Genomic DNA, 25585 nt, shown 5'->3' with positions numbered 1-25585 from the left:
AATGTTTGTACACTCTAAAAAAATCCCGTTTCATTTTCACCAGAAAAACGGAATGACTTTCCGAACAACCCAATACTATTCCTTGTAGTAGACGAGTGAAGATTGCGAGAAAGTGGTTATAATATTTTTAAAAAATTTCAAAACGTCGTTGCGTGCTGCCCGAATTCATTACGAATCGCTCCCTATTATTATTGGATTATTAATGTCACGACATTGATTGGCGCTAGAATGTTTGACGCGTGTATGTAAAAAAAAAAAGAGGCACGTTGAAAATCGTCTCTCGTGCAATCTGATTGGCCACCAATCAAACCTGACAGGTCACATCCACTTCGTGTCAACCAATCGATGCTGAACCGTTGCGAAAACAAAATGCACGAGGCTCGATAAAAGCTAGGCAAATTCGAGACTGAGACAACTGCTGTTAAGTTTTAACTCGGATAACAAAATACGAACAATTGTAAATCGACGAAACGCGGCTCCAATACGATTTGAACAATTTCTACGAATTTTTAACTAGATTTCGGTGAGTGACGTGGTTATTAAATCATCGAAAATCGAATTTCTTCCGGTACAGATTATCTCACGTCAGTTGTCAAAGGATTCGAAGCTCCCTTTTGGTCGACTTCTCGTCCACGACGACGATTTTCATCAATGTCGAACAGACGATGCAAGTGAAGTAGGAATGAAATATTAACTTCCATTGATTATTGATTAATGTTGACAGATAACGGACGATCGTCAAGGGTTATTTAAATAACGATTAATAAGGCTCTTCGACTCCATTTCATTAATCACACATTCAATATTCACGCAGCCAGTGCCCTGAGAGAACGATTTTCTATCGCACATGTTGCTTCGTTATAATGTATTAAGTTCCACGTAACATTGTAAAGTATTGGTCTTATTCTAGTCAAAAGTTAATTATCGACATATATTACCTGTTCACGTGTAATTGTTGCGAGCAATTGTAGAATTTTATTCGATTTTTCTATCAATCGGTAACTAAGTATTGCAGTAGTAGTCCATTGAACTTTAGTAATCGATCATTTGATTTCAACAATCAGTGACACATGGAAACAAGATAAAAACACCGTCTGCGTTGAGTTCGACTTAAAAGTTTGGTCATGATTCGAAAAATATCGACGATAGATAATAAATAATCCGAAGCCAGTTCATCTTGCCAATAAAATGTTCGAGATGTAGAATCGCTGGAAGCATTGTTTGATTTATACTAACCAATTTTTATAATTTTGAAATCTTATTTTATTTCGTTACATAATCGATTTTAGCAAACAATCGATACTACGTACGATAATGTTAAATTACCGATCGCTGAAATATACTTGAAGTTCTCCAAAATATGAAATAACAGTTTTACGTAAATAGATGGATAATTTTCAACCGCGTATTCAACGTTTTATTTTAATTACGAAAAGAGATTCTAGACTATAAGGTATCAAGCTTGGGAACATTGATGTTAATTGAAAATTAATACAGGTTCGAGAACTATAAACTAATATCAGTGTTTCTAAGCTTAATACCTACTTCCTGTCGATGTTACTATCGAAATGGTATGTCCTTGTACTATATACTCCTTGAACACAGTACGCAGGACTTCACCTGAAGCTTCTCATTCCTGTTCGATATGTAGGTCACGTTATATGGAACGGATGGGCGACCTGCATTTTGTCCTCGATAATTTCATTACCGCATACTCCATCGTAATTAACGGGATAAATACCAAAAACAACGAGGAAAGTGTTCAGTCGTCGTTTTCTTAAGGAGACGAAACTTCCAAAAGAGGAGAAGAAACTTCCAACAGAGACGAAGGAATCGTTTTTCTTCGCGCTCATTGAACGTGACTTTCGAGCAAATTGTATTAAACGAAATTAAATGGTACTACTTTCGTTTAATTCTGAACGACTTACTCGCGCCTTTGAATTAAATACCCACGATTTGTGCGCATTAAGAAATTTTAATCATCCTGAGATTTTTCAGGTCAGCGTAAACGATTTTATCATTATTGTTACGTCCTCGGGAAAAATGAGCTTTTCGTATCCCACAAGCGGATAAAATTTCAACGTAGCCACGAGTGACGAACAGTAACGTGAAATGTCGTTCGTTACGGGTGAACAAGTTTATTCGATCGTTTAGAATAATTACACGATTATTCGGTGAATAGTGTAATTAGTACTATTTCCTGTAATTAATTTACCGATGAAAGTGTTTAAATGGGTGCGTTAGCTCCCAATACGTTGGACCTTGTGTTTGTAGTTAATTGTATTCCGTTCGATCGATTAAGATCATTGTACATAGTTAATCGAGACGTTTAATTCGTGGAAATTATTCCACAAAGTGAACAATTAAGGAAAATTCTCAAATGAGCTTAACATGTAAAAAGTTGTGTAACATTAAGAAGAACATACGTCAACTTGTAAACAGTTAATCGAGATATTTCATTCATCGAAATTATTCCACACAGTGAACAATTAAGGAAAATTCTCAAATGAGCTCAACTCGTAAAAAGTTGTATAACATTAAGAACATATGTTAACGTGTAAACAGTTAATCAAGATACTTAATTTATCGAAATTATTCCACACAGTGAACAATTAAGGAAAATTCTCAAATGAGCTCAACTCGTAAAAAGTTGTATAACATTAAGAACATATGTTAACGTGTAAACAGTTAATCAAGATACTTAATTTATCGAAATTATTCCACACAGTGAACAATTAAGGAAAATTCTCAAATGAGCTCAACTCGTAAAAAGTTGTAGAACATTAAGAAGAACATTGGTTAACTTGACGAGTGAACTTGGAGTTTAACTTCGTTTATGGTTTAATTGTAGGCACGTGGAAGACGAACCGGTTACTGTCGTTAACTAAATTTGGGGAGAGAGACGGAACAGAGAGTGTGACAATTAGACTCCTGGGACGGTAATCCGCCTGGTGAATCGTTCTTGGCTACGAAATAACAATTTCACGTTACGCTAACGTTCTAAATTCTCCAGCCACCGCGGTGCAACTTCATTCGTAACTTCTTTATTCCCTTTATATCGGCTTCTTCATAAAAGAACTTCCCCAGTGGCGCACAATTCCTCTTTTGTCTCGAAACCAAATCATGCGGGACAGTCACGAGCGGCTGTATCGCCGTCACGAATTTCTACGCTGAAAAGACGAGTTTTACGGGAAAAGACGACGGAATGCGTCCCAACATTGCGACACCGACAAATTCGATATTTATTCGAAGGCTGCGTCGTTCGTTGCGCAACCGACTGGCCCGTAATTGAATAGATTCGACGTTGAAACCTTTCTTAAATGCTTTTTGAAATATTGTCGAGGGGATATTGAAAGCTCCCCTTCGATCTTTCACAAGTATGTGCGGAACGAGCCCGCTATTTCGACGAAGAATTTGGAAAAATTCCTATTACAAAGTGAAACGAAAATTCGTTACGGGTTTCAAGATTTTCATTTATTGCACGGAAATTCTTACATTTATTACGTTCGCCGATTTTTCGTGCTTCAATTTCACCGGGATAAAATTTGTCCCCTCCCCGGTTGAATCAGCAGCGGCAAAGAAGTTCGTTATTCGTGAAGTTCCACCGTTATGAAAACTTTCCTAATTATAGCAATTTAAAGTTTTGATATTCTATTGGCGCTGTTGGAACCGTTAGGTGGTCCGATATTTTATTTACCCGCGTAATTCCGGAGCGTTCAATTTATGCGCTGCTAATGGTTGTACAATATTAATTTATGATAATTTGTAGCCGTAAACTTCGCCGAGTAAATTTCGGACATAAACTACGGAAATCTCGACCACGAGACACGGCTTCTCAAATGTAAAACGTTTTGGAAATGCGCGTTGGATTTACAACTCCTCGTGGCGGAAGTAGTCAAACGATTATTATCCAATCCAACACGAAACCGTTCTAAGTAGTTTAGCGTTTACCTTCAGAACAATAATTTTCTCCTTTTTGTCTCATTTTCCACCGAAAGTCTCCATCCTATAAATATTTCCTTCAATATTTTACAACGATGTTTCTAAATTCGACCGAGATGAAAAATTTAAAAAAAATTACATTGTCAATTTGCAACGAGTTCCGCGATGTTTCGTTACATTTCACAAAGATAGTGTTCTTCGCAACGCGCGGCCGAATATATTATATTATGCAGTGTTGTCGGAGACACGAAGGAGATTTACAAGCAATTTCTGGGAAAATAATTTCTCTCTCGAGACGCTCTTATTCGTAAAACACGGTTTTGAAATAACTTACGACGCGACCGCGTCTCTTTGAAAATCAGACACCGTTCTCTCTTCTCTTCAGGCAGATTTTGCGGTGGGAATTTAATGGCCCCGACCACGTTCCGAATTTGTTCGACGAAGTATCCGTCGTTGCTTTCTCGGACACTCGGCACGAAACCGAATTGTTTCCCTTAACAACGGTGTACACCACGAAGCCTGGACAACACGACGATATACTTTCGAAAGAAGAAATCGTGGCTGTTCGTGACAGACGTGACGGTTCAACGCAACAGCGAATTTATAGATCCGTTGCAGTACCCTCCCGCGAGACGTTGTCCATCATTTTGGGAGCAACACGCGTAAAACGAGCTTCCCGAGTCGAGATGGATTTCCAAGCCCAACGAGCGCCTACCGATACGTAGACTTTATCGCGTAAACGAGAAATTGCGTCCCGACGCCATTTCGCTCGACCCTATCTCCACCGAGGCGCATCGTTTATAAATAACAAAGAGTGCCTTTTTCTCTTTATTGCTGATTTCATATCGCAACGGTAACGCGAATACGATTTTTTAATTTATCGTCCACTTGCAGCCAGCAATGTTTTACAAGTCTTTATACGGTACGTTTCGGCTTCGTGTACGAGAACATCGTAACGAAATTTTTTTTTTTTTTCTCTTTCGTTTATCGTATTTTATTTATCATGTCGTCCTTTTATTCGCTATATTTTATCTACGGTATCGTTCTTTTATTTTATCTATCGTATATCGATATTTAGCACCGATCGTGGCGGTTTCAAGTGGCTCGAAAGTGAACGCACTCAGTGGTGCATTATCGTGACTCTAGTATAGTTTTTAAAAACTGTAAAAAATAAGGAGTATAGATATACACGTAATTGAGCAATTCTTGTGAATTCTTGTGAATTCTTGTGAACAGAATTCAAAGTAAAGAAGAATTGAATATAAATTATTAATCGAAAGGAAGTTGTACGTATCGGATTGTTCGGAAAGTCATTTCGCGAATTCATTCGCACGATTGGTTCCCTTTACCCTTTTTTCGTGCATTGTCAAATGCACGTTAGCTATTTGCATTTACGATACAAAAATATACCACAAAGAAACATCTGTACTGTATCAAGTGTTGGAATGGTTAATTAACAGTAACCATCGCTATTAATAACTCTCGATTGACGTTAAATAAAGTAATTCAAGCTCGTGCACGCGCGCTGAACTAAAACCGGGGTCTACGCGCACGGACTTCGACACGGACAGGACACGTGCCTGAAACGTTTCAGAAAAACGCTTAGGGTGGATTTTCATCGTTGCGATCGATGGATGAATTTGTCCGAAATAAATAATTTTCTACTATTTCGATCAACATTAGATATACGAAAGAACAATTAATGCAGTACGAAAGGTTTATCGTAACTTGTGTATACAAATTCTCTGTTAGTGAGCAACGAATAAATTATCTTTCTTTCCTCGTGTTACATATTGGGAGGATGTAATGACAGAAAAAGTGACGCATAAATTGAACGACGATGTGATCATAATTCCTTGGACTTTATCGAAGAAGAGGAATCAAAGAAAAAATGACACTGTCTTGGCCAATTATTCTTAACAACGATTGTCGTATCATAAATCCATGTCTTCGATACATTCACCGATGGATCATTCTTCTTGCCTCGCGCCTTCATGGTCTACTTGGATACATAATGCAGCAGAATGGAACATTGCAAAATTCAAGAAACCTCCCAGTTGATGTAACTTTCCCAGAGAGTGGTTTGACCAATCCCACGAGAAGGAAGAAGTTCTCGTGTAGAGACTAGGCCGAGGAAACAGAGCCTTTGTTTTAGGAATTGTAAGAACATAAGACCAAAATCCATCGAGACTTGGGAAGGGTTAAGCTGCTCTTACACAGACCACCAGAACTCGTCAAAGAAGAGCTCCTAGGGTTTCGAGTCTCGAATTAAATTTGAAGATTCCTAGCTGAAATTTACCGAAACTCGAATGTCGTCGCAAATGTGTACAAAATTGTACCAATCTTGTACAGACGTGGTTTCCTCGAGCAAGGAATGCCAGTCTATGGCTAGCTATTGTCCTCTGAACATTAGTTTTTATGTCGTTTCTTGGGTAGGTAGCTTTTTTTCTCGCGACAATGTCTTCGTACGTTCTTGCTTCGATCGTAACAGGACTTTGATTTACAATTTATCTCGATGATCGAACGATTCTTCTTCCCTCCGTTTTTCTCACTTTTCAATACTCGGTGCGCCTGTTTTTTATTTTCTCGAGAGAAGAAAGCCGCTCTTATCGCGCCATCGCCGTTTCTTTTCCTTTTCAATTTCTTTCGATTGATCCTTTTGTCATTTTCGACGCCAATGTCGTACGTAATCCGTGAGAACTCACGGGAGAAAATATTACTCTTTTTCGAAATCTCCTCGACAGATTCTCGAGACGAGATACGTAACGTTAACACCTCCGAGATAGCTTGCTCCCCTGTTGGCGATTCAGCTACGTAACTTTTCGTCGAGCAAAGTTTGAAGTGAAACGGATCCAGTGACGGGGAATGAAATCCTTTTTGGATGGTAAATCAACATGCAATGAAATACGTGGTTACCGTATCGCAGTGTCGGATAAATTCCCCGAGAAACTTACAACATTATACAAATGCTTCCACAACATCTTTTACTAACGTCCAACTTGTGTAAACATGAGAAAGTTTCTGGCTCCAAGGGACTTGTTCTTGTTGGAGAGGAATATGCAAGTTCCTTTCGACCGATCTGTATTCACTTCTTTTCCTTTTTTTTCAATTCCTCTTCACGAGCTACATATTTCGTATTTTTTAAACTTTGTAAGGTTTATATCATAATTTACGATTCTCGAGTCAACAGTGACTTGTTTTATACTTGGCATTTGTATCGTAAAGTATAAAGAATTAAAATATATAGTACTAATAAGAGGACTACGTAATTAAAGGAAAAGATTTTTGCTCGTTTGTAAATAATTCGGATGTATACTATATTATTCTTTCGTCTTATCCCGAAAAAATACGAATACGCGTGAAAATACGAATTTCATGACGTAAGAGGGAAAATGTAACGGAATGATCGGTATATAACGATAAACATACATATACGATCGAATACTTTAACTCAATCGTTGACTTTTAACGTAGAATGCGTAAAGGAAGATCTAGTGTCACTAGAGGGACTCTGAACTTTACCTTACGAAAAGTCAACTACTACGTCATGGTCTCATAGCTTATGAAGAAAGATAGTGCTGCGTCAAAGGCTCCTAACTTTCGTAAACTAAATGATGTAGCGTGGTACTACGTCATCGGTCTAGAAAGCATTAATATATCCGCTTCGTATGCAATACTACGTCACAGTAGCATCACCGATGAATCTTCTTCCCTGCAATGCTCTCGAAGTTACAAATTCTAACAAACAACGTTATTAATAATAATAACGTTAAGTAGTGGAAACCGATGAATTTAAGCAACATTATTTACATACCTGTTCCTTTCTCGTGTATACACTGAATATCAAAGAGATCGTTATTAGTAGTAAAATCCATAAAAAAAAGTCTAGCAGGGATAGTATTCCAACTGGAAAACTATCAATATTTTGTTCATATCTCGAAATCGAAGAGAAATCGACCAATGGTGTATGTAATATTTTTTGGTCAAAAATAACCTCTCAAATACGTTGGCAAAGTTTTTCGATTCGGATCTGGATCATCCTGTATACATATGTTGCTTTTGACGATACGAAAGTACAACGATAAGAAGAAATTTACGATATATAGCGTAGACCATTACTCGAATTTGTAAATTCGAGCACGGGATTTTACATCGAGCTTAATTTAACACAACTTTATGTTAATTGTCTCGATTGTTCGCTACACAGTTCTATTTTCTTCCACGATCGAATAAACAGCATTCGTCCGGAGTGCGTTTAGTCTATTCGCTCGAATTGCTTTTCTTTCGAGCGAAAGTTAAAAATAGCGCCCCTAATGGCAGCCCGTATACGTCATCGATCATTACACTCGGAGCCATGCTGATCGTCGTCAAGTTTTATTAGACTGCACCTGCTGCGCTTAATTTTATTTCCGTGGCTCGAGTGGATTGCGTCGCGAGTAGTCTTTTACGATCTCCCTGGCGATACTTCCGAGGTTGCCAAGATGTTCTCCATTAAGAATAAGTAACTGGACAAATCCCTGTGTCCAATCTCCATGTACGAACGGGCCTCTACAACGCGTTCGGGATGATACTGATTCACGAGGATGAAGTGAATGTCCTTCGCTTTAAAAAACTTTAAGTTTTCCACGTCATTACGAAAGTTTTTTCGTATAAAAATTCGGATTTTTCTTCGGACACAACGAGCCCTAAAATGTTAAAAGAAATTGAAGCAAATTTTCTCTTTGTCAATTGTAGTCACTGTTCTCGGTATTGTTCACCGATGAGTCAGTCAGTAAATTTAACAAGTAATTTTAATAATAAAATGGTACCGCATAAATTTGATACGATCAGTTTTGGGTGGAAAGTACTCGAAACAATCGACGAATCTTTGTTCTTGTCTTTTTATCTAGAGTAGTATGTTAAAAAGAATCAAAGATGTGATTGTTCGTTATATCGACAAATAAAATAATAATATTATACATATACTCGGTACTATACCTAAAAAACGTTTCGACCTTGATTTCGGGTCTTCCTCGGTGTATCGATAGTAAGAGCTCGAAGAATAAAATATCCACATAGTTAAACGGTATAATTATAAATTACGAGTAATTATGCCGTTCAACCCACGGTATGATGACATTTTAACCGCGCATCTGGTATCGTTGGATCATTTGTAATCCACTAATGTTTCACGTGTGTACTGACCAGTATTATTCCCTTAAATGACTTTTACAGCTACGTATAAATAGGTACGCATGAAAAAGAAAAATATATTTTTCAGAAACTCGAATAATCACTAACCATACCGAAGAATACGAATGAAAAGTTCATCGGTGAACAAATGATACCAACGTTAATTGTACGCGTAATTGTACTATTCGAGCTCTTGCTATTGAAATATTAGAAAAGACAGAAAACGAGTATCATTGTCTTAAATGATTTTAACAGCTACGTATAAATAGGTACACATAAAAAAGAAAAATATATTTTTCAGAAACTCGAATAATCACTAACCATACCGAAGAGTACGAATGAAAAGTTCATCGGTGAACAAATGATACCAACGTTAATTGTACGCGTAATTGTACTATTGGAGCTCTTGCTATTGAAATATTAGAAAAGACCGAAAAAGTTCATACTATATTATGAAACGAAACGTTCGTGTGAAATTTGTACGGTACCGCGGGAAAAAGTGAGATCATTCGAAAAAGTGAAACCAAGATGTAGTCAAGTCGGTTAATTGTGTCGCGTGGCCGGAGAGACGTTTGAAAATTATTCGTTTCCTTCGCGATTTCTTACGGGTCACGTTCATTTCTTAATTAAACCGAGAGAAGGTAAAGGTGCGACCGAACGAGAAACGAAGCTGCAATCACGAGAACCGATACGAGCAGCATCCTATTCACCCCACCGCCCCCTCGTCAAACATTCGCTCTAACGATCTTCCATCGATTCTCTCTTTTGCTCCGAAAAGCCACGGTTTCTCGTTAGTCGTGACACTCTTCACGCTGTACTTACGAAGTCCTTCTGTGCTGCGTCGTCTCGCGGACGTTTGATTTATCACCGTTCACGTTGTTCGCGATTTCATCGACGGCTGCATCATCGCCAAAGGCCACGACAAATTTCGAAAGAAGCATCGAATCCCCGCTCACGATTCCAATTTATTTTACCGATACTGGCTTCATTCCCGCTTGTCAGAACGTATAAAAGCGGACTTCTTTCGAACCTACGACGTAAATACTTGTTACGTACTCCCGTACAATACGAATTTCCTCCCCGATCGGAAGACGCATCCCGCTCGGGACTTCCGTCGGGCGTGTAACGCTGCGAAAAGTTCATCACGATTGCTGCCTCGTTCCCGTGGAACAACAACCAGAGGAAATTTATCAAGCTTCCCGATTGGCTCGGTGTCGTGCGAACAGCCTCGAAATTAAACGGCTCGAACCTATCGATATGTTACACGAATACGTAGTAAGAAAAGAAAAAAAAGAATAAGAGAGAAATGTACGCGAGAACGTACGAGAATTATTCGTTATCAGGCTTGCTGTCGATACATCGCGGCACAAAGGCAGATGGGAGATATTAATTACGTCCGTTCGTTCGAGTTACACGTGTCGCACAGGGTAATTCTAAAAACTGGGAGAAACTGAACTTTTTCAAAGGTACATTCTGAAGGTGTACCTACGCCTATTTTTTAACTGAAATTTATCATCGTATTTCAACGCAAAATTATTGATTTCTTGGGATAATAAATTCCATTTGCGAGAGATCTCTTTTTGATCGTTCGTCGCGTCGATTAGTGACATTTGTCAGAAAACGTTTGAAATATTTTTGTCAAGATGTTTAAAATAATACTTTGATTGTGCGACGTGTCACGTTTTGTATAATAATGTATATTTATTCTTTATAGCAAGACTCGTAATTCGAAGTATGTTAGTTTACACTTAGATCGACTTTTACGCTTGGAAGAAATGAATAAATATCATCGTACGTCGTCGGTAAATATTGAAATTATTCGAATACGCGTACATATTGTAATCCTACGGTTTGTCCCAGTTTCTAGAATCGTCTTGTAAATTTCAAATCATCGAAGCTGATAAATATAATGTCTGTCGGATACTGGTAGCAATCACCAGGTCGTAGAGTTTCGTATCGAAATACCAGCTCGCTAGATTAAATCTGATCGTCATTTCCTTTCGTTTTATTCCGCAATAGGTGAAACTCGATTCACAAAAACAGCTTCGATCAATTTCGTCGGCATAATTTTGTTTGCACGTTTAAATGGGTTGATCGATATATTCTCTGTCGAGGAAACAATTTAAAACACGTACAACCATTTTAAACGTAGTATATTTTAACGTGGTCGATCACACTTGTGATATGTTGTAATATCGCGATAAAAGTATTTATCGTGTTTTAAATGAAAAAAAAAAAGAAAACAAAATTTTGTAGAAGAACAAAGAATGAAACAACTCGAAAATTTTGCGAGTTACAAATTATTTGACGTCAGTCTAGAACACTGTCACGTATCTGTGTGCGATTATTATCGTCGTTATATTCTGGAGAAAAAATTTATCCAGATTAACGAGAAACGAAATATTATACCTCGCAAGTTCTACGAATAGTCAAGTATTTGTTGTCTATTTCGTATTACTCGGTGTCGTTATTATTATCGTTGTGTTCTAGAAAAAAAATATATACTAGGTTGTTTAATAAGTTTTGTCGTTTGATAAAACATTGAACAATACTACATTAAACAGTACTATATTGAACAGTACTATATTGAACAGTACTGTTGAATAAGTTTTATCGAACGACAAAACTTATCGAACAACCTGGTACATATTCTTTTCTAGAACACAACGATAATAATGACACTTAGATGAATAACACGAAACAGATACGAAATACTTGACTATTTGTAGGACTTGCTAGCTAGAATATTTCGTTTCGCTTTAATCTAGATAATTTTTTTGAACAACCTATTAGAGTAACGAAATATCAAATAACTCGAAAATCCTGCGACAACAAAATATTTGGTGTTAGTTCAGAGTTACCAGTGTACGTGCAGAGAATCCTCGTGTTGAACGTGGTACACGAAGAGCATCGTATAGTTTGATTAGATCCTCCCAAAAGATCGAGCCAATTCGATTCGTCAAACTCTGACTCTCGATTTACCAAGGAGGATGACTCTTGGATTCCATGATGTCTCGTGGGATGTTTTCGAGGGTTGCTCGTTTACGAGCGAAACGTTCGTCGCAACGATTGCACGAAACGTACATATAATTTTGTCAATTGTTTCTATTTTCTCTCGCAAGAATTCACAGTCATACGAACAAGTTATTCTTACAGTATTTCTTTCGCTAATTACAAAAGAGAGTTGAACAAAATTTTTAACAAGATTCGAAGAACGAATAAAATACGAAAAACTTTCTTTCGTTATTCGTTGAACAAATATCGGAATTCGAATTATAAAATGAATTATACGTAACGTATGCTTGGCCAATTATATTTAAAAGAGAGTAGCTGAACCAGTTCCTTATTTTCAAAGTCAGAGGAAACCAATGTTTCGAATAAGTTGTTTGTACGCTAGGGGAACGTTCCGGTGCTATCTTATTTATAGACGAGTGCATCGAGGACATTTTAAGGTCACTTAAGTTTTTTAAACGGAGCCTATAGTATTTTTAAACGCAGACAAAAGTGGTATAATGAGTCGAGTTCAACTCGTGTCACGGTTCGACGAGTTCGGCCATGTTTATTTATTTATGGGATAATCCTTTGATACCAACCGTATGCGTATACAAGAATAAAAGTAGAAGCGCATGTGCATAAAGGAAACGGGAAAATGTAAATTAAGAAACTAACGAGAAAATAAAAAAAAAAAAAAAAAAAAAGAAACGGAACGTGCAAAGCCAGACACATTGAAACGTCGATGTACGAATTATGTTAATTGTTCTGGAAAACTCGATCAAAATGATTTCTCGCATTTTATCTATGCTGTAGACGGAACGAAAAACGTTAAATAAATTTTATTGCTTAATTTTTCAAAGATTTTCGAGCAATTTCATCGAAGGCCTTGCGAGAATGACATTGGTGCTTTAGGTCTCTGTTCAATTATACGGTGGATAACGACCGATTCATGGCACTTGCCCTTAATCCGCTATACTCGATCTATGGGCACTCGCTGTAACGAAATGAATGTTTTTTTCTTCCACATTTTTTGCCATTAACGAGAGAGACGATGGCTCCGAAAATAGAAGAAACTTAAAAATAAACGTCTATAAACTTTGTATAGCTACTAAACCTTCGAACCTCTATAACTTTGGCAATTTTATGAATATTGCCTTAAGGGGCTATCTTCATCTTGGAGGAATCGATTATTTTTTTTTTTTTTTTTTTTTTTGCGTTTTATTATAGCTTAAGGTCTCGAAAATGCGCCAGTAAAAGATTTTTATCAAAATTCGTAAAAATAACGGAGCTATAAGCGTTTTACCGCGTGGGTGTCGGGTATACTTCGTACATTGGAAACGGTGACAGTAAGACGTTTCAAGGTTTATTGAAAGTAAAGCCATACGCTCGAGACATCATTGCTGCGTAAAAGGAGTGCGGAGAGAAGGTACATCGAAGAAACGGACGGATCGCGGTTCCGAAATGTTGAGAAAAATCACAATATCGACGGAGAAACCGATTTACAAAGACCGCAGAACGCTGCCATTTTGTTCATCTTTTTTTATACGTTTTATTTCTTCTTGCTTGATTCGTAACGCTCCCATATAGATTAATAATCTCTTCGTCCTTCTTCACTTTTCTTTTTATATAACTCATGAATGAGCAGCCTATCTATTTAAAATTATTAGATACATTTTTATGAAAAAATATCTAGTTATTTGATCTAGATTATTTGAAACACGAAACAACATTTGTACGAACACCCAATGATTTCGCTACAATAGTATTTTCTTTTTCAATTCACAAACGTCACTTCAAAAATAAGTGTCTAGAATACACCCTTCATACATTAAGGATACTCATCAAGCTCCTAAGCTCTAAGTAAATATATTAATTCAAAAGCCATGGTACTCCAATTTGGTATTCAACACGGACCAATGAAAATGACCGTTTAGAATACCTTCTCGATACGTTAGGAACACACTTTCAAGTTCCTAAACTCTAAAAAACTATAACCATCCAAAAATCGAGTCTTTTGGACTCTCCAGTATACTCTTAAAAATCACGCTACAATTATTCCAAAACCACGGTACTCCAATTCGGTATTCAACACGGACCAATGAAAATGACCGTTTAGAATACCCTCTCGATACATTAGGGACACACTTTCAAGCTTCTAAACTTTAAGAAACTATAACCATCCAAAAATCAAGTCTTTTGGACTCTCCTATATACTTTTAAAAATCGCGCTACAATTATTCCAAAACCACGGTACTCGAATTCGGTACTGAACGCGGCCCGTATTCTCGCAGCAATCCTTGGTGTTGTTTCTTATTGAAATTCCGAGTTCGTCGCGGAGAGCACTGGCCGTGGAACTTTCCTTTTATCAAAATTCATATTGAGATTTCAAGTTTTGTTCAGGGACACGTTGTTCCGTTCCCGGTTGCCGGGCGACAGACGTTGCGAATTTATATCCGTTCGACGCGACTCGGGTAGCCCTCTTCCTCCAACTCTTTTGCGCTTTGGGCATCGAAAAGGGCGAGAGTGCACATCGTGTTCCCGAGTGCGTTTCAGCTTCTTCGCGAAAATATTTTATGCAACGTGGACCAAGAACTTCGCCGAACGGAGACGTCGTGCCGACTTTGCCCAGCGTTTGTCGCGGTATCGAGACAGATTTCGTTCGACTGACAGCAGTGGAACGAATGTCACCGATTTCTTTCCTCCGCAAGAGGAAATACCGTGAGACGCCAACGTGGTTGTCTCGAGTTGTTACAACGTGTTTCGTTATCCCAGCAATTCACGGTACATTATTGATCAAAGGCTCTGGGTGTATCGTATATACTTCGTAGACGAATACGAACAAACGAGAGACGTTGTTTCTTGATTGTGGACTGTCCCGAGAAGAAGAAAGGATTTGAGAAAATTACGAGAAGTATCTTCTCTTCGCGAAAAATAATACCCAGGTTACATTATCGTTTGGAAGTTTCTCGAGTGTCTGGTTTGGAATGTACAAATTGAGACGAAGGTACAATTTTTTGAAAGAATCTTTGCGGTGATATTTTTAATTGACAGGAAATCCAGCAAAGGGTGACGTATCGACACTTATGTTTTCATTGATTTTCATTGTATATTATTTTTTTAATTCTGAAGAATTCTACCAAAAGAGAGTTCTCCAACATATCTCCTCCGTCTCATTTGTATCACGAATTTTGATCCACGTTGTATATATATAGTATAAATAAATACGCAATACGTGAGATAGTGTATGGTAATTAAATTCCAAAGGTAAACGTGTCTAAAATCAGAGAAGGAATTGTGGGAATTATTCCAGGAAGACTGGAATGAAATGACTTCCTGGAATTTTCAGCAAAACTGAATACTAAAAATAAATCTACATAATCTAAGCTACGAGCGAGATGCGTGCGTGCATGCATTGAAGAGAAAAGAAAAAGAAAAGAAAATTTAACATTGTTTTCCAACGTTTCGTTGAAATTCTCGATGTACGATATAAATTAAATTTCTTCTACGATATAAGAAATTAGTAAACGTCAGTTTCGTTTCATAATTGACATCGTTTCGTAGCGTCACTTTTGTATTTGTTAAACAACCGATGACCCGTGGTCGGGAATGTTTCCGAAGATTACATTATCGAAGTAAATTAGCAAATTGTCAAAAGAAATGAAAAAATATAAAGAAACATGGATACTAACGGACACGATTCTTCGTGACACATTTCACACGGTTTGTATCTACATATGCAAAATGGTAATTGCATTTGATTTAGTAAAATGATATTCCTCGTAAGCACGCGGAAATATCCGTACAAAGCTTGCGACTGTATTTGAAACATTGTAAAGCGTGTGGTAACATTGCACCAGTGAAGAAGTCAAACGACGAGATACAGATCTTGAATTTATTTCGCATTTCGTTCGTTCCTCGCGTGAGCGAAAGCCGTAAATTACACTATCTTTTCCTGTATGTATATTCGAGGAACGATTCGACTATTTTTATCGAAACGGTTCAATTAATCACTACTTTTATGACTCTCTTAACGCTATTTGAAAAACGTTGGCACAATGCAATCTATTCCTCGATCTTTTTCACCATGGAAATTCGAAATTCTAAACGGGAGAATTTTCGAAAAATTTCGATCACAATATTGCATAAAAGCGAAACGAAATATTAAATTTCTCAACGTCGTTTTCGTTCGAGTCTTTCTCGTTCGAAATTAGACGATTACGTTTAATCTTAAAACGACACATTGCACGTTAAAAATAATTCTCGTCGTTGAAAAGTGTCGTGATTTCACGGACCGTAAATAATTTAAGAGCGTGTCGAGGGAACGAGGATTTGTATATACAATCGACGATTATTTTCTCGACAATTAGAATCAAATTTTTGATATCAGGTTCGGTATCGATGTCTGATAAACGACTTCTGTACAAGGTTTGAAATTTTTATACACTGTAAAGCAGATCGATTTGTATCGAATTACATCGAATATCTGCAAGCTTTAACCGCAAGGATTATAGTGGTTCCGTGTAGAATTATATCGAGTGGTCGCAAGTTTCGGCTACTTGAAACTAATCGAGTTATCGAGAAATCTAATCGCTAGAACTTATCGGGCAGAAATTGTTTAAATAGCCCAATAATTCGGTTCACGCAATTAGGAAGCTTTCGATCTACGCGAAATACTTTTGAAGAGTAATCAAGGAAGTATTCGGATTTAAGTAAAATTATTTAAATAGCTACGGTTACATCAAATTATTTAATTGACCGTTTTTGTTTTAATTATCATTTGACAAACACTTTTCGTTTAAATTCGTGGAAGTGGAAGAGAATTTGAAGCAGAAAGGAAAAGAAAAGAAAATATTCTCAATAATTATTTTTACGATTCATTGATCACCCTTGAGTGGATTCGGGAATCCGGGTTTGAGCGGCGTTTAAAATAAATCGTTTCATGTCCATTCGAGCAATCGAAAGATCTTCGATTCCTTTCCCGAAGCTCATTAAAATTGCTCGGGCGCATTGTCCACTTATCATCGTTCTGTATTTCTTTCTCGTTCTTTCTAGATCGATCAATAAGCTGTATTTCGTAGTTAAGAAATTGAACATGCGCGTATTTATAAAATTTCACGCTTAAAGACGAGCGCATTGATTTGCATACGATTGCATCACGAACGTTGAGATAGAGATATATTATCGTTTGCGCTATTTCCAAGTGAACAATAATAGCTACATGGTTTCCTACGTGTACTTTTCTCGCTCGAAAAAGTTTGTTACTTGTGTCATAAAAAAAAAAGTTAATATTGCGATACAAATTTTTCATCCGTGTCGTAAAAAGAAAGTAATATAAATTTTTCATTCGTGTCGTAAAAGAAACGGTGAATATTGTAATAAAAATTTTTCATGCGTCAAGAGGATGGAGAGATTTACGCGATCACTGTTTAAGAAAGTCGTGATATTCGTAAAATGATGTTAAATATTCTCTAAAGCTCCTTTTGTCACATGCACGCCAGTGTACGCTGGAGGTTAACTCTTTCAAGGATCCCCGGAACATGCCCAACCGACGTTATTTTCGAAATGTGTGCTCCCATAAGGCTGAACAGAGTCTCTTAGAACTATCGAAGATTACGGAGACTTTACGCTGAAAGGAAACTTTAAACTTACCAAGTATCGTGAAATTTCGTTGGTAAACAGGGAAACTTTAAATACGTTTTCCTTTACTATCCAGTGTCGACAGATTTTGATCATTTTAAGCCCTCTATCAACGTACCGACAAATTTTTCGCGTGAAAATATTCCCACGGAGGGAATAAACAAATACGAACGATGTACGTACTCCTTCTTTTTTTTAAATCGAATTCAAAACTTTCCCTTTTCGATTATTTTTATCGTCTTTCGATTTAATTAAAGAGAGGGGGAAAAAAACATTCTGTAATTTTAAAAATACCAAGGGAAATAGAACTCGAGTTAATCGAAGGGGTTACCCAATTTTATTTAGCGCACGTTTCAATCGAAATATTATATTTTCTCGACAAATATTTGTCATCGAATTTTGTCTTTTATTAGAGATCGATAATTCCGAATCGTTCGTGTATCGATCGCCCATCGAAAAATCCGTATCGGTAAGCAATAAGGAGAAAAATATTTGAAGCTCGAATGGATCCAATAAGAGCGCGGCGATGGGTGAATTTGAATATGCAAATGAAATATTCATGAGAGTTTTTCAAACGAGAAAAACGGGATAAAAATACACTTATTATCCCTGCACGTAAAATTGTTTCGCAATAATTCGTAGAAAATATCTAAGGCACTGTACTATAGGTAAGGGCATAACGGTGGTGCGACGGGTATCGGCAATTATAGTTTGCCCTTGGTACCACTGGTTACAGGGTGCATAATCCGAACAAGTTGATCGAACGAATTATCAAAGGGACCATTTGTAAATGTTGTTCACGAGCTTTGAATTCGAATTCCTGCGGACTGTATTCAGAATGCTGCAACATTGGCTCGGGTTAATCGAAGTGACCTTAGGCAAACGGGATTAGCGTGGTTAATTGGAAAGCTTAGTGCAACTTGGGGACAAACAGATTAAACTATCAATGTATAGTTTGTAAGCACAGGAAGATACTTGCCAGCGAAGCGAACATTATTCGAGATCAATTGTGTCGCCTCGAAATCAATTGCTGTTCTTTGTTTTGCAGTTTAAAGTAAAAATAACTTCGATACCGTCGAATTCAACGAGAATTTCACTTCGATCGATTTCTATCCCACGAACAGACACCGACGATGCAAATTTTTCGAACGTTCTTCGTAAGAAGAGAGCGATCGCGGAAATTGAACACGTTCTTCGTTTACGTACTATAATCTTCATTGAACGATACTACATTGAACAGTACTGCATTGAACAGTACTGCATTGAACGATACTACATTGTACAGTACTACATTGAACGGTACTACATTGAACGGTACTACATTGTACGGTACTAAGATTCGAATTTATCTCGAATCGTATCAATTATAAAATCTACAAGCTTGTAATATCTCGAGTATTGATCGAATTGCTCGTATTCGCGATCAAGGAGTCATCCCCACTGTTATTTGTGCATTTTCAATTCGCCCGTTTCTAAGAATATACATATATCTACGAAAGCAAACCTGTGTGGTCCAACTTCGTCCCATTGTAATCTCTTCCATTGTTCTCTTTGTACTTTATTCTTGCTTCGCGTATTGATAACTGGCGATCTCGATCTTTGAACATTATGCGGGACATTGCAGAGGATTCGGGATGTAGAGATGCGCATGGAAAAATTTCTTCACTTTCGAGAGTGGCTTTCGACACTCGTTGAAAACGAAAAATGTTTCCGTATTCTGTGCCTTCAACTTCGAAACACCTTAAAGATTCACGATCGTAATAAAGTATCGTTCATCGAACGATACAATCTCAATGATTTCTGATCTACGATTACGCGTTTGGCTATTTCGTGATTCGAGTCTTCGAATCTTGCTCGAAGATATCTCTCGAAAAGTATAATAGGTTGTTCAATAAGCTTTGTCGTTCGATAAAACTTAGTAAACAGTACTGCTCAATGTAGTACCGTTCAATGTAGTACCGTACAATGTAGTACTGTTCAATGTAGTATCGTTCAATGTAGTACCGTTCAATGTAGGATTGTTCAATGTAGTATCGTTCAATGTAGGACTGTTCAATGTAGTACTGTTCAATGTAGTACCGTTGAATATAGTACTGTTCAATGTAGTACTCTTCCATGTAGTACCGTTCAATGTAGGAGTGTCCAATGTAGTACTGTTCAATGTAGTACCGTTCAATGTAAAACTGTCCAATGTAGTACTGTTTAATGTAGTACCATTCAATGTAGGACTGTCCAATGTAGTACTGTTTAATGTAGTACCGTTCAATGTAGGACTGTCCAATGTAGTACTGTTCAATGTAGTACTGTTCAACCTAGTAATATTTGTTCTTCCCGAAATCTGTTCCCTCTTCGTTAGGGTCTTCGAAATTCACTTTCGAGTAAAAATCCAACCTAGAGAGGAGATAAAACATATCGAACAAGCTAATTTCGAAACCTGTTCCCTCCTGGTTAGGGTCTTCGAAATTCGCTTTCGAGTAAAAATCGAACCTAGAGAGGAGAACTTCCCCGGGAGATGTTCGATAGATTCTACTCACCCAGAAGTGGCTTGTATGTCGACTTCCGGCCAAGATGGTCTCCTCCGGCAGAACATCAAAGGCGGCCGATCGGCGGAACCGGTGCTCCTGCGAAAGGAGCCGACTCTGCGCGGCGACGTGCTCCCTGATGCACTTCCCGTGGCGGGATGAACCGTCAAACCTGGAGCGGAAGTGCACTCGAGGGTCCTCCTGCGCGTTGACAACGAGCGGCCATAGGAGGACGACGTGACCGTGCCTGGCGGTGGTACCACCTGAAAGACCAAACAGGCCCCTCAGGATCGGACTAATTATCCTTGGAGGTGAGTTTCCAATCTTAAAGGATTGAAGTCAATCCTCGTCATCGAGATTTCAAGACGACTGTTGAGCGGTGCATCGCTCAGTGACTGCACTTTGAATTAACGGAGTGCAGTCGAGTTGAAAGGACGGGTGAATCACGATCAAAGTGTTCAACGTAAAAACTGTGATGTCTTTGAACGATTCGAGAAGAGTTTTCTTGATGATTTGGTGATTTTGTCGCGACTGATTAGTGTCTGTCTCGTCGATGAAGCTTCACGATGCTCGTGAGTTGAGTACAGTGTGTAACCCTAGTCCAATTGGTAAATGATTGCGTTGGTGAAACAATACTGATGCAAAAATCAACTTTCTTTATTAATGAAAATGTTATTGTTCTATCTGTCGGACCGTTTCGATTCAAATGAGACCAAGCACGGTATAATTTAGATTACATTGCTTGTTAGCTCACTATGAATCGAAGAGACTTGTTTAATGAATGAAAAACACTGAGTTAACATCACTTGGTAAATTGAGTAAATATCGTTGAAATTGTGTCTTGAAAATATGTTGATAAAGATTTCGTGGAAAGAGCGAAAAATTTAACAAATGTAATTGTACTCTCAGTGTTTCGTTTCTTTTCTATGGCCGTCGCTATCGACGAAACCATTTCACGAATGGGTCTTCGTAAATGTGAATTTTGGTCCCAAGGCTTTCACATTTATCGAGAAAATACTGTATACCTAACTACGATACAATAAGAACATTCGTTGCTTCTTCCATTTCATCCACGCTGTCTCTCCTCGCTCTTTACACGTGAGATTCGGCTTATTTCTCCGATTGCACTGATCTCGAAGAGTCCTTGAGGTAAACAGGGGGACGCTCGTGCGTTCGGCGAATCGCAAGAGGCCTCGCGCAGAGGAGACTCGCCACCGATGTGACTGGATTTTACCGGTCGTTTGGGAGGAACTCCAATGCCCAACGATCGGTGTAGGTGATCCTAACAGTGTCGTTCGGAGGGTTTTACGATCCCCATTATGAGATCTTGCCCTCTAATTTCGCGAGTGGTTTCGGCCCTGTTTCTTATTATCTAAAAGAATCTATGGGTCCTCTTGGAAATTGCATTTCTTGCGAGTCCACGACCCGGTGCTCTTCGTTCCAGGTACTTAAGATCGACCAGTTTCGCAGCTGTTTTTCGAAACGGGTAACTTGCTCTTTGCAGTACAAGGTATTCCTAAGTTGTCGAAACGAACCGTGTCGACGTACTATATTTCAACGATTACGCCGGAGGAGAAATGTAACACAGGTGTGCGAATGTTTACTTTTCAAGATCTAGTCGAACGAAGTTCTTGAACAGGTTCACAGTATTTTCTCGTAAACGATCGGGCAGTACTGTCTTTCTTCGATAGCAAAAAATAACAATTACAGATTCTTTTGCTCTTCGACATCACTGAATAAAGAGTAATGTTTTCTTACGCAGTGTTCTGTAATATATGTTTATTAGATTTGGTGTTTTAACGGTGTGAGTACGATCCTCTTCGAAGATACAAACTTTCTTCGCAATAAAGATACAATGACGTTTAATAACGAGACAAGAGTTGAAAAGAAATTCAAAGAGTTGAATACGAACATTCGGTGCATACCGTCAAAATTAATATTGACGATTAATTCTACGCGTAAAACGATCAGGAGGCAAACTTAACCCTTTACGGTCGTGTGTCTGCTCTCAGCCACCACAGCAAGGAACCATACTAATCTTATACTTTATTCAACTATATATTAGTTTACACTTTCTTCGAACGAACCTGAATGTCTAAAGAATCTGTTCACGAACCAATGTGCTCCTATTAGAGATAACAGAATCGAGTAAAGAGAAAAGGCTTAATGGAAAATTGCATATATTACCGTCGTATGAATATGTAAAAAGTAAAGATTGTTCTGTATGTTCAAATGGAAAGATTAAGGGCGGAAGACACCGAACTAATTTTTGCGATACACGTACTCGAAAAGGACATACAGAACTGCATGTTGGAAACTGTTTGGAAAGATACCGCACGATGAAGAACTATAAAATATAATTTTTACATAAAAACATTACATTAAAACACATCGTTGTACGAACATATATCTAAAGTTCCCAAAAGAATCGATAAATCTTGTTTATCCTTCGCAATCTTAAATGTTACTTATCACTGCTTTTCCAAGGGAAATTAATTTCAACCGATACGACACCCATGTCCACATTTAACCCTTTGCACTCGAGGCCTTTTTCCAAATATTTAAAAAAATATTTCTAAACGAACAAGCGTATACAAATAATCAAATTTCAGCGCTGCTCGAATTGACACTTCAAAGCTCGAGTGCAAAGGGTCAATACGACCGCAAAGGGTTAACGTGTGCACACATTTTTGTAATTTTTTAACAAAAGAAAATTCGTATCGTCCTAATTTCGAATAATGATTCTCTGCCCTCTGTCGAGAAGCAGATCTTGGACTCACCTTGGGGTAACCGTGAGGGATCGATTGTTGGGCGGTGGAGTTCGCGTTGGTCGTCCCGGTCATGCTTCCGGTGGAGCCGCTTCTTCCTGTGGTGCTCGTGGACGAGTCCTCGCGGCTGAACGAGAACCTCTTCGGGCTCAGGCTCAGGCTCGCGACGCTCTCGCTCACGTACTGTTGCAGCGAATTGAAGAAACTCATTTTCGTTGCGTTGTCACCGCAGGTGATAGTCGTTCGTCTCGATCTAAAGGTATTAACGGCCTGAACGATTCGGAGCAATTGTCATCGTTTTTCGTCCCGCGCGTCTTCGTCGCTGGACAACAGCTTCGAGGTTTTCGATTCCCGCGTAATTTACAGGCATCGATCCCGCGTGAACGCGGCGTATTGGCTCGATGACACGCAGAGGAAACCACCTCGACCTCGAGAACTTTCACGGTTCTTTGCGTCACGGTATCGATTCTGTCCCAGAGCCATTTGCAATTTTGTTACTCTCTTCGTAGCGATCGCGGCGTTCCTCGATGAAACTTAAGTCATCGTCCGTTTCCACGTCTTTTCCTTCAAGCCTTGTCCCAGTTCGAGTGCCCGGAATCGTTTCCGCGTCGTATCGGCATCATCTGCAGCAGGAAGAAAAACGTTTCTCTCAGCGCGAAAACGATGAATCGCGTTCGTAGATTCGGTTGTTCTATAAGGGGATCTCTTAAAACGAATTCAAACCTCTCGAAGTTCCTTCTTATACGACCGCCGCGGACAATTAACTGCAACGGCGTGCAAAACTTTCCGGATAATTAGTCCGTAGTCTTACTGCGACGTCTCTTAAAATTGAAACGAACGTTTCTCAAGTATGCTTCCCCGCCTTCTCTGTATTTCTCTCTCGTTACGCTTTCAGCTTTGGAAATATTTGCACGCCAGCCGTGTACCCGAGGGAACCGAATTTCGAGAATGTAATATTGCAAATACTTTAACAGACTATTTTTCTGTCGTAATTACGTTACGTTACGGTCGTTTTGTTTCGTCTTTACCGAGCGATACGAGGGTAAGATCGTTTCAATCACTTCGGGAATTCCAAAATGTATTTTGTACTCGACAATTTGTAGTATTCGATGATAAAATGGAAATTAGGAGGAAGTAAATTTGGATAAACTTACCGATATTAATCTCGGTAATCTGTATCAATGTCGAATGTATTTGAACACAGTTCGTTAAGTTTTATATTATTCCTTTTTAAAATTCATCGAGTTGTGCGTACTTTAACTTGCAACTTGCTCCGATTGATTGAAATAAAAAAGAAACCTTGGCTACGCACGTTATCCATACGTCTGACACTTTGATACTACCGAGGAACCGGTTGTGTAATACGTGACAGTATTCGAAGAGAAAAATAAACGTAGAATTTTGCGCAGACATTTTCCCCGAAGCTTGGGTTCCGATTCTAAAAATACATTCCCGGGAACCCACTACTTGTACGTCTCGAACTCTACGACCTTTGAGTTACGAGATCAGACCCTTGAATCGTACAATCTCGACGATTCCTTATTTACGACATCCACATGCAACGATTTCCCATTTACGCGACGCAAACCGAATATTCTTCAAGTCGCTCGGTGTCGATGATCGATAAATCGTCAAATTTGTCGATAACACCTGCATCGAATCTGCGTGCACCAAAGTCAATTTGTGAGGGGACGGTTGAAAAGATCCATTTCCTCGAGAATTTAGAGTCGAAAAAACCCAGGTCGGTGACTTCGAAGTTCGCGAATAACGAAACTCGTAACTTTGTACTTTAGAAGTCTCAAAAATCTTTAACTTCGTAGACACGGTAAAGAACAAGACTACGGACTCTATTTCCAGGTCTCTTGCCATAGAATTTTCATGCGATACGTGTATATATACGAGTATATTGATAACGAAACTCGAATCCGTAAAAATTTTCTGTACAAAGTTTACAAAATTTCTTTCGCGCATCTGTTCGAACTTTCCGGCAAATCTTTAGCTATAGATTCTTCTTCAAGTTTCAAGAATCTCTGGCCTCGTAGACCCGGCAAAGACCACACCAACGAACACTCTTTTCAGGTCTCCTGCCATCGAATTTTTATGCGATACGTGTCTATGTACCAGTATATCGATCAGAACTGTCATCGCGTTGCAGCTTCCATTTTGAAACAGACATCCTATCCGGCTCGATACAGTTCGAACAAGTATTGATTATACCCGGTGTCATCTTACGTAAGACGCTGTCGATCTCGATCGTGTGAATTTCTATTCGTCGAGCGTTTTCGTGCTCGCTCTGGTGTGAAAGACATCGAAGGTATCGAGGTAGAACAAAATTACCTAACTATGTCGCGGACAGACGCAGGGGTTGCGGAACGAGTGGTTCAAGGGTGGTTCGAGGGTGATTTAGCTAGGTTTTCGGGAGCTTTCGCGAATAGGGGCTATCCATTACGTTGTAACCTTCAACCGAATTGACAGCGAGACCCTTCGAGGTATTTTCGTTTTTGGAGGTTTTGCGGATGGCGGTGCGGGTCGCAGCGTGCTTCACCGTTT

The 25585-nt window shown here is 38.6% G+C and overlaps 1 protein-coding gene across 3 annotated transcripts in view; it reads right to left on the bottom strand.

The window, feature by feature from the left end:
• Unc-13-4a (BAI1 associated protein 3) overlaps positions 1-25585 on the bottom strand; it is a 173134-nt gene that overhangs the window by 73805 nt on the left and 73744 nt on the right. For all 3 annotated transcript variants that reach the window (XM_076313696.1, XM_076313697.1, XM_076313698.1), the window contains exons 2-3: positions 23048-23658; positions 20280-20530 (exon numbers count right to left, since the gene is read on the bottom strand). In XM_076313696.1, the coding sequence (XP_076169811.1) occupies positions 20280-20530; positions 23048-23245 (449 nt within the window). In that variant the 5' untranslated portion in view covers positions 23246-23658. The remainder of the gene's footprint in view (positions 1-20279; positions 20531-23047; positions 23659-25585) is intronic.

The sequence above is a fragment of the Ptiloglossa arizonensis genome, chromosome 6 (genome assembly GCF_051014685.1).
Source record: "Ptiloglossa arizonensis isolate GNS036 chromosome 6, iyPtiAriz1_principal, whole genome shotgun sequence".
Taxonomy (NCBI): Eukaryota; Metazoa; Arthropoda; class Insecta; order Hymenoptera; family Colletidae; genus Ptiloglossa; species Ptiloglossa arizonensis.
The sequence above is the reverse complement of the archived record's forward strand: the minus strand, read 5'-3'. Positions and strand labels throughout refer to the sequence as shown.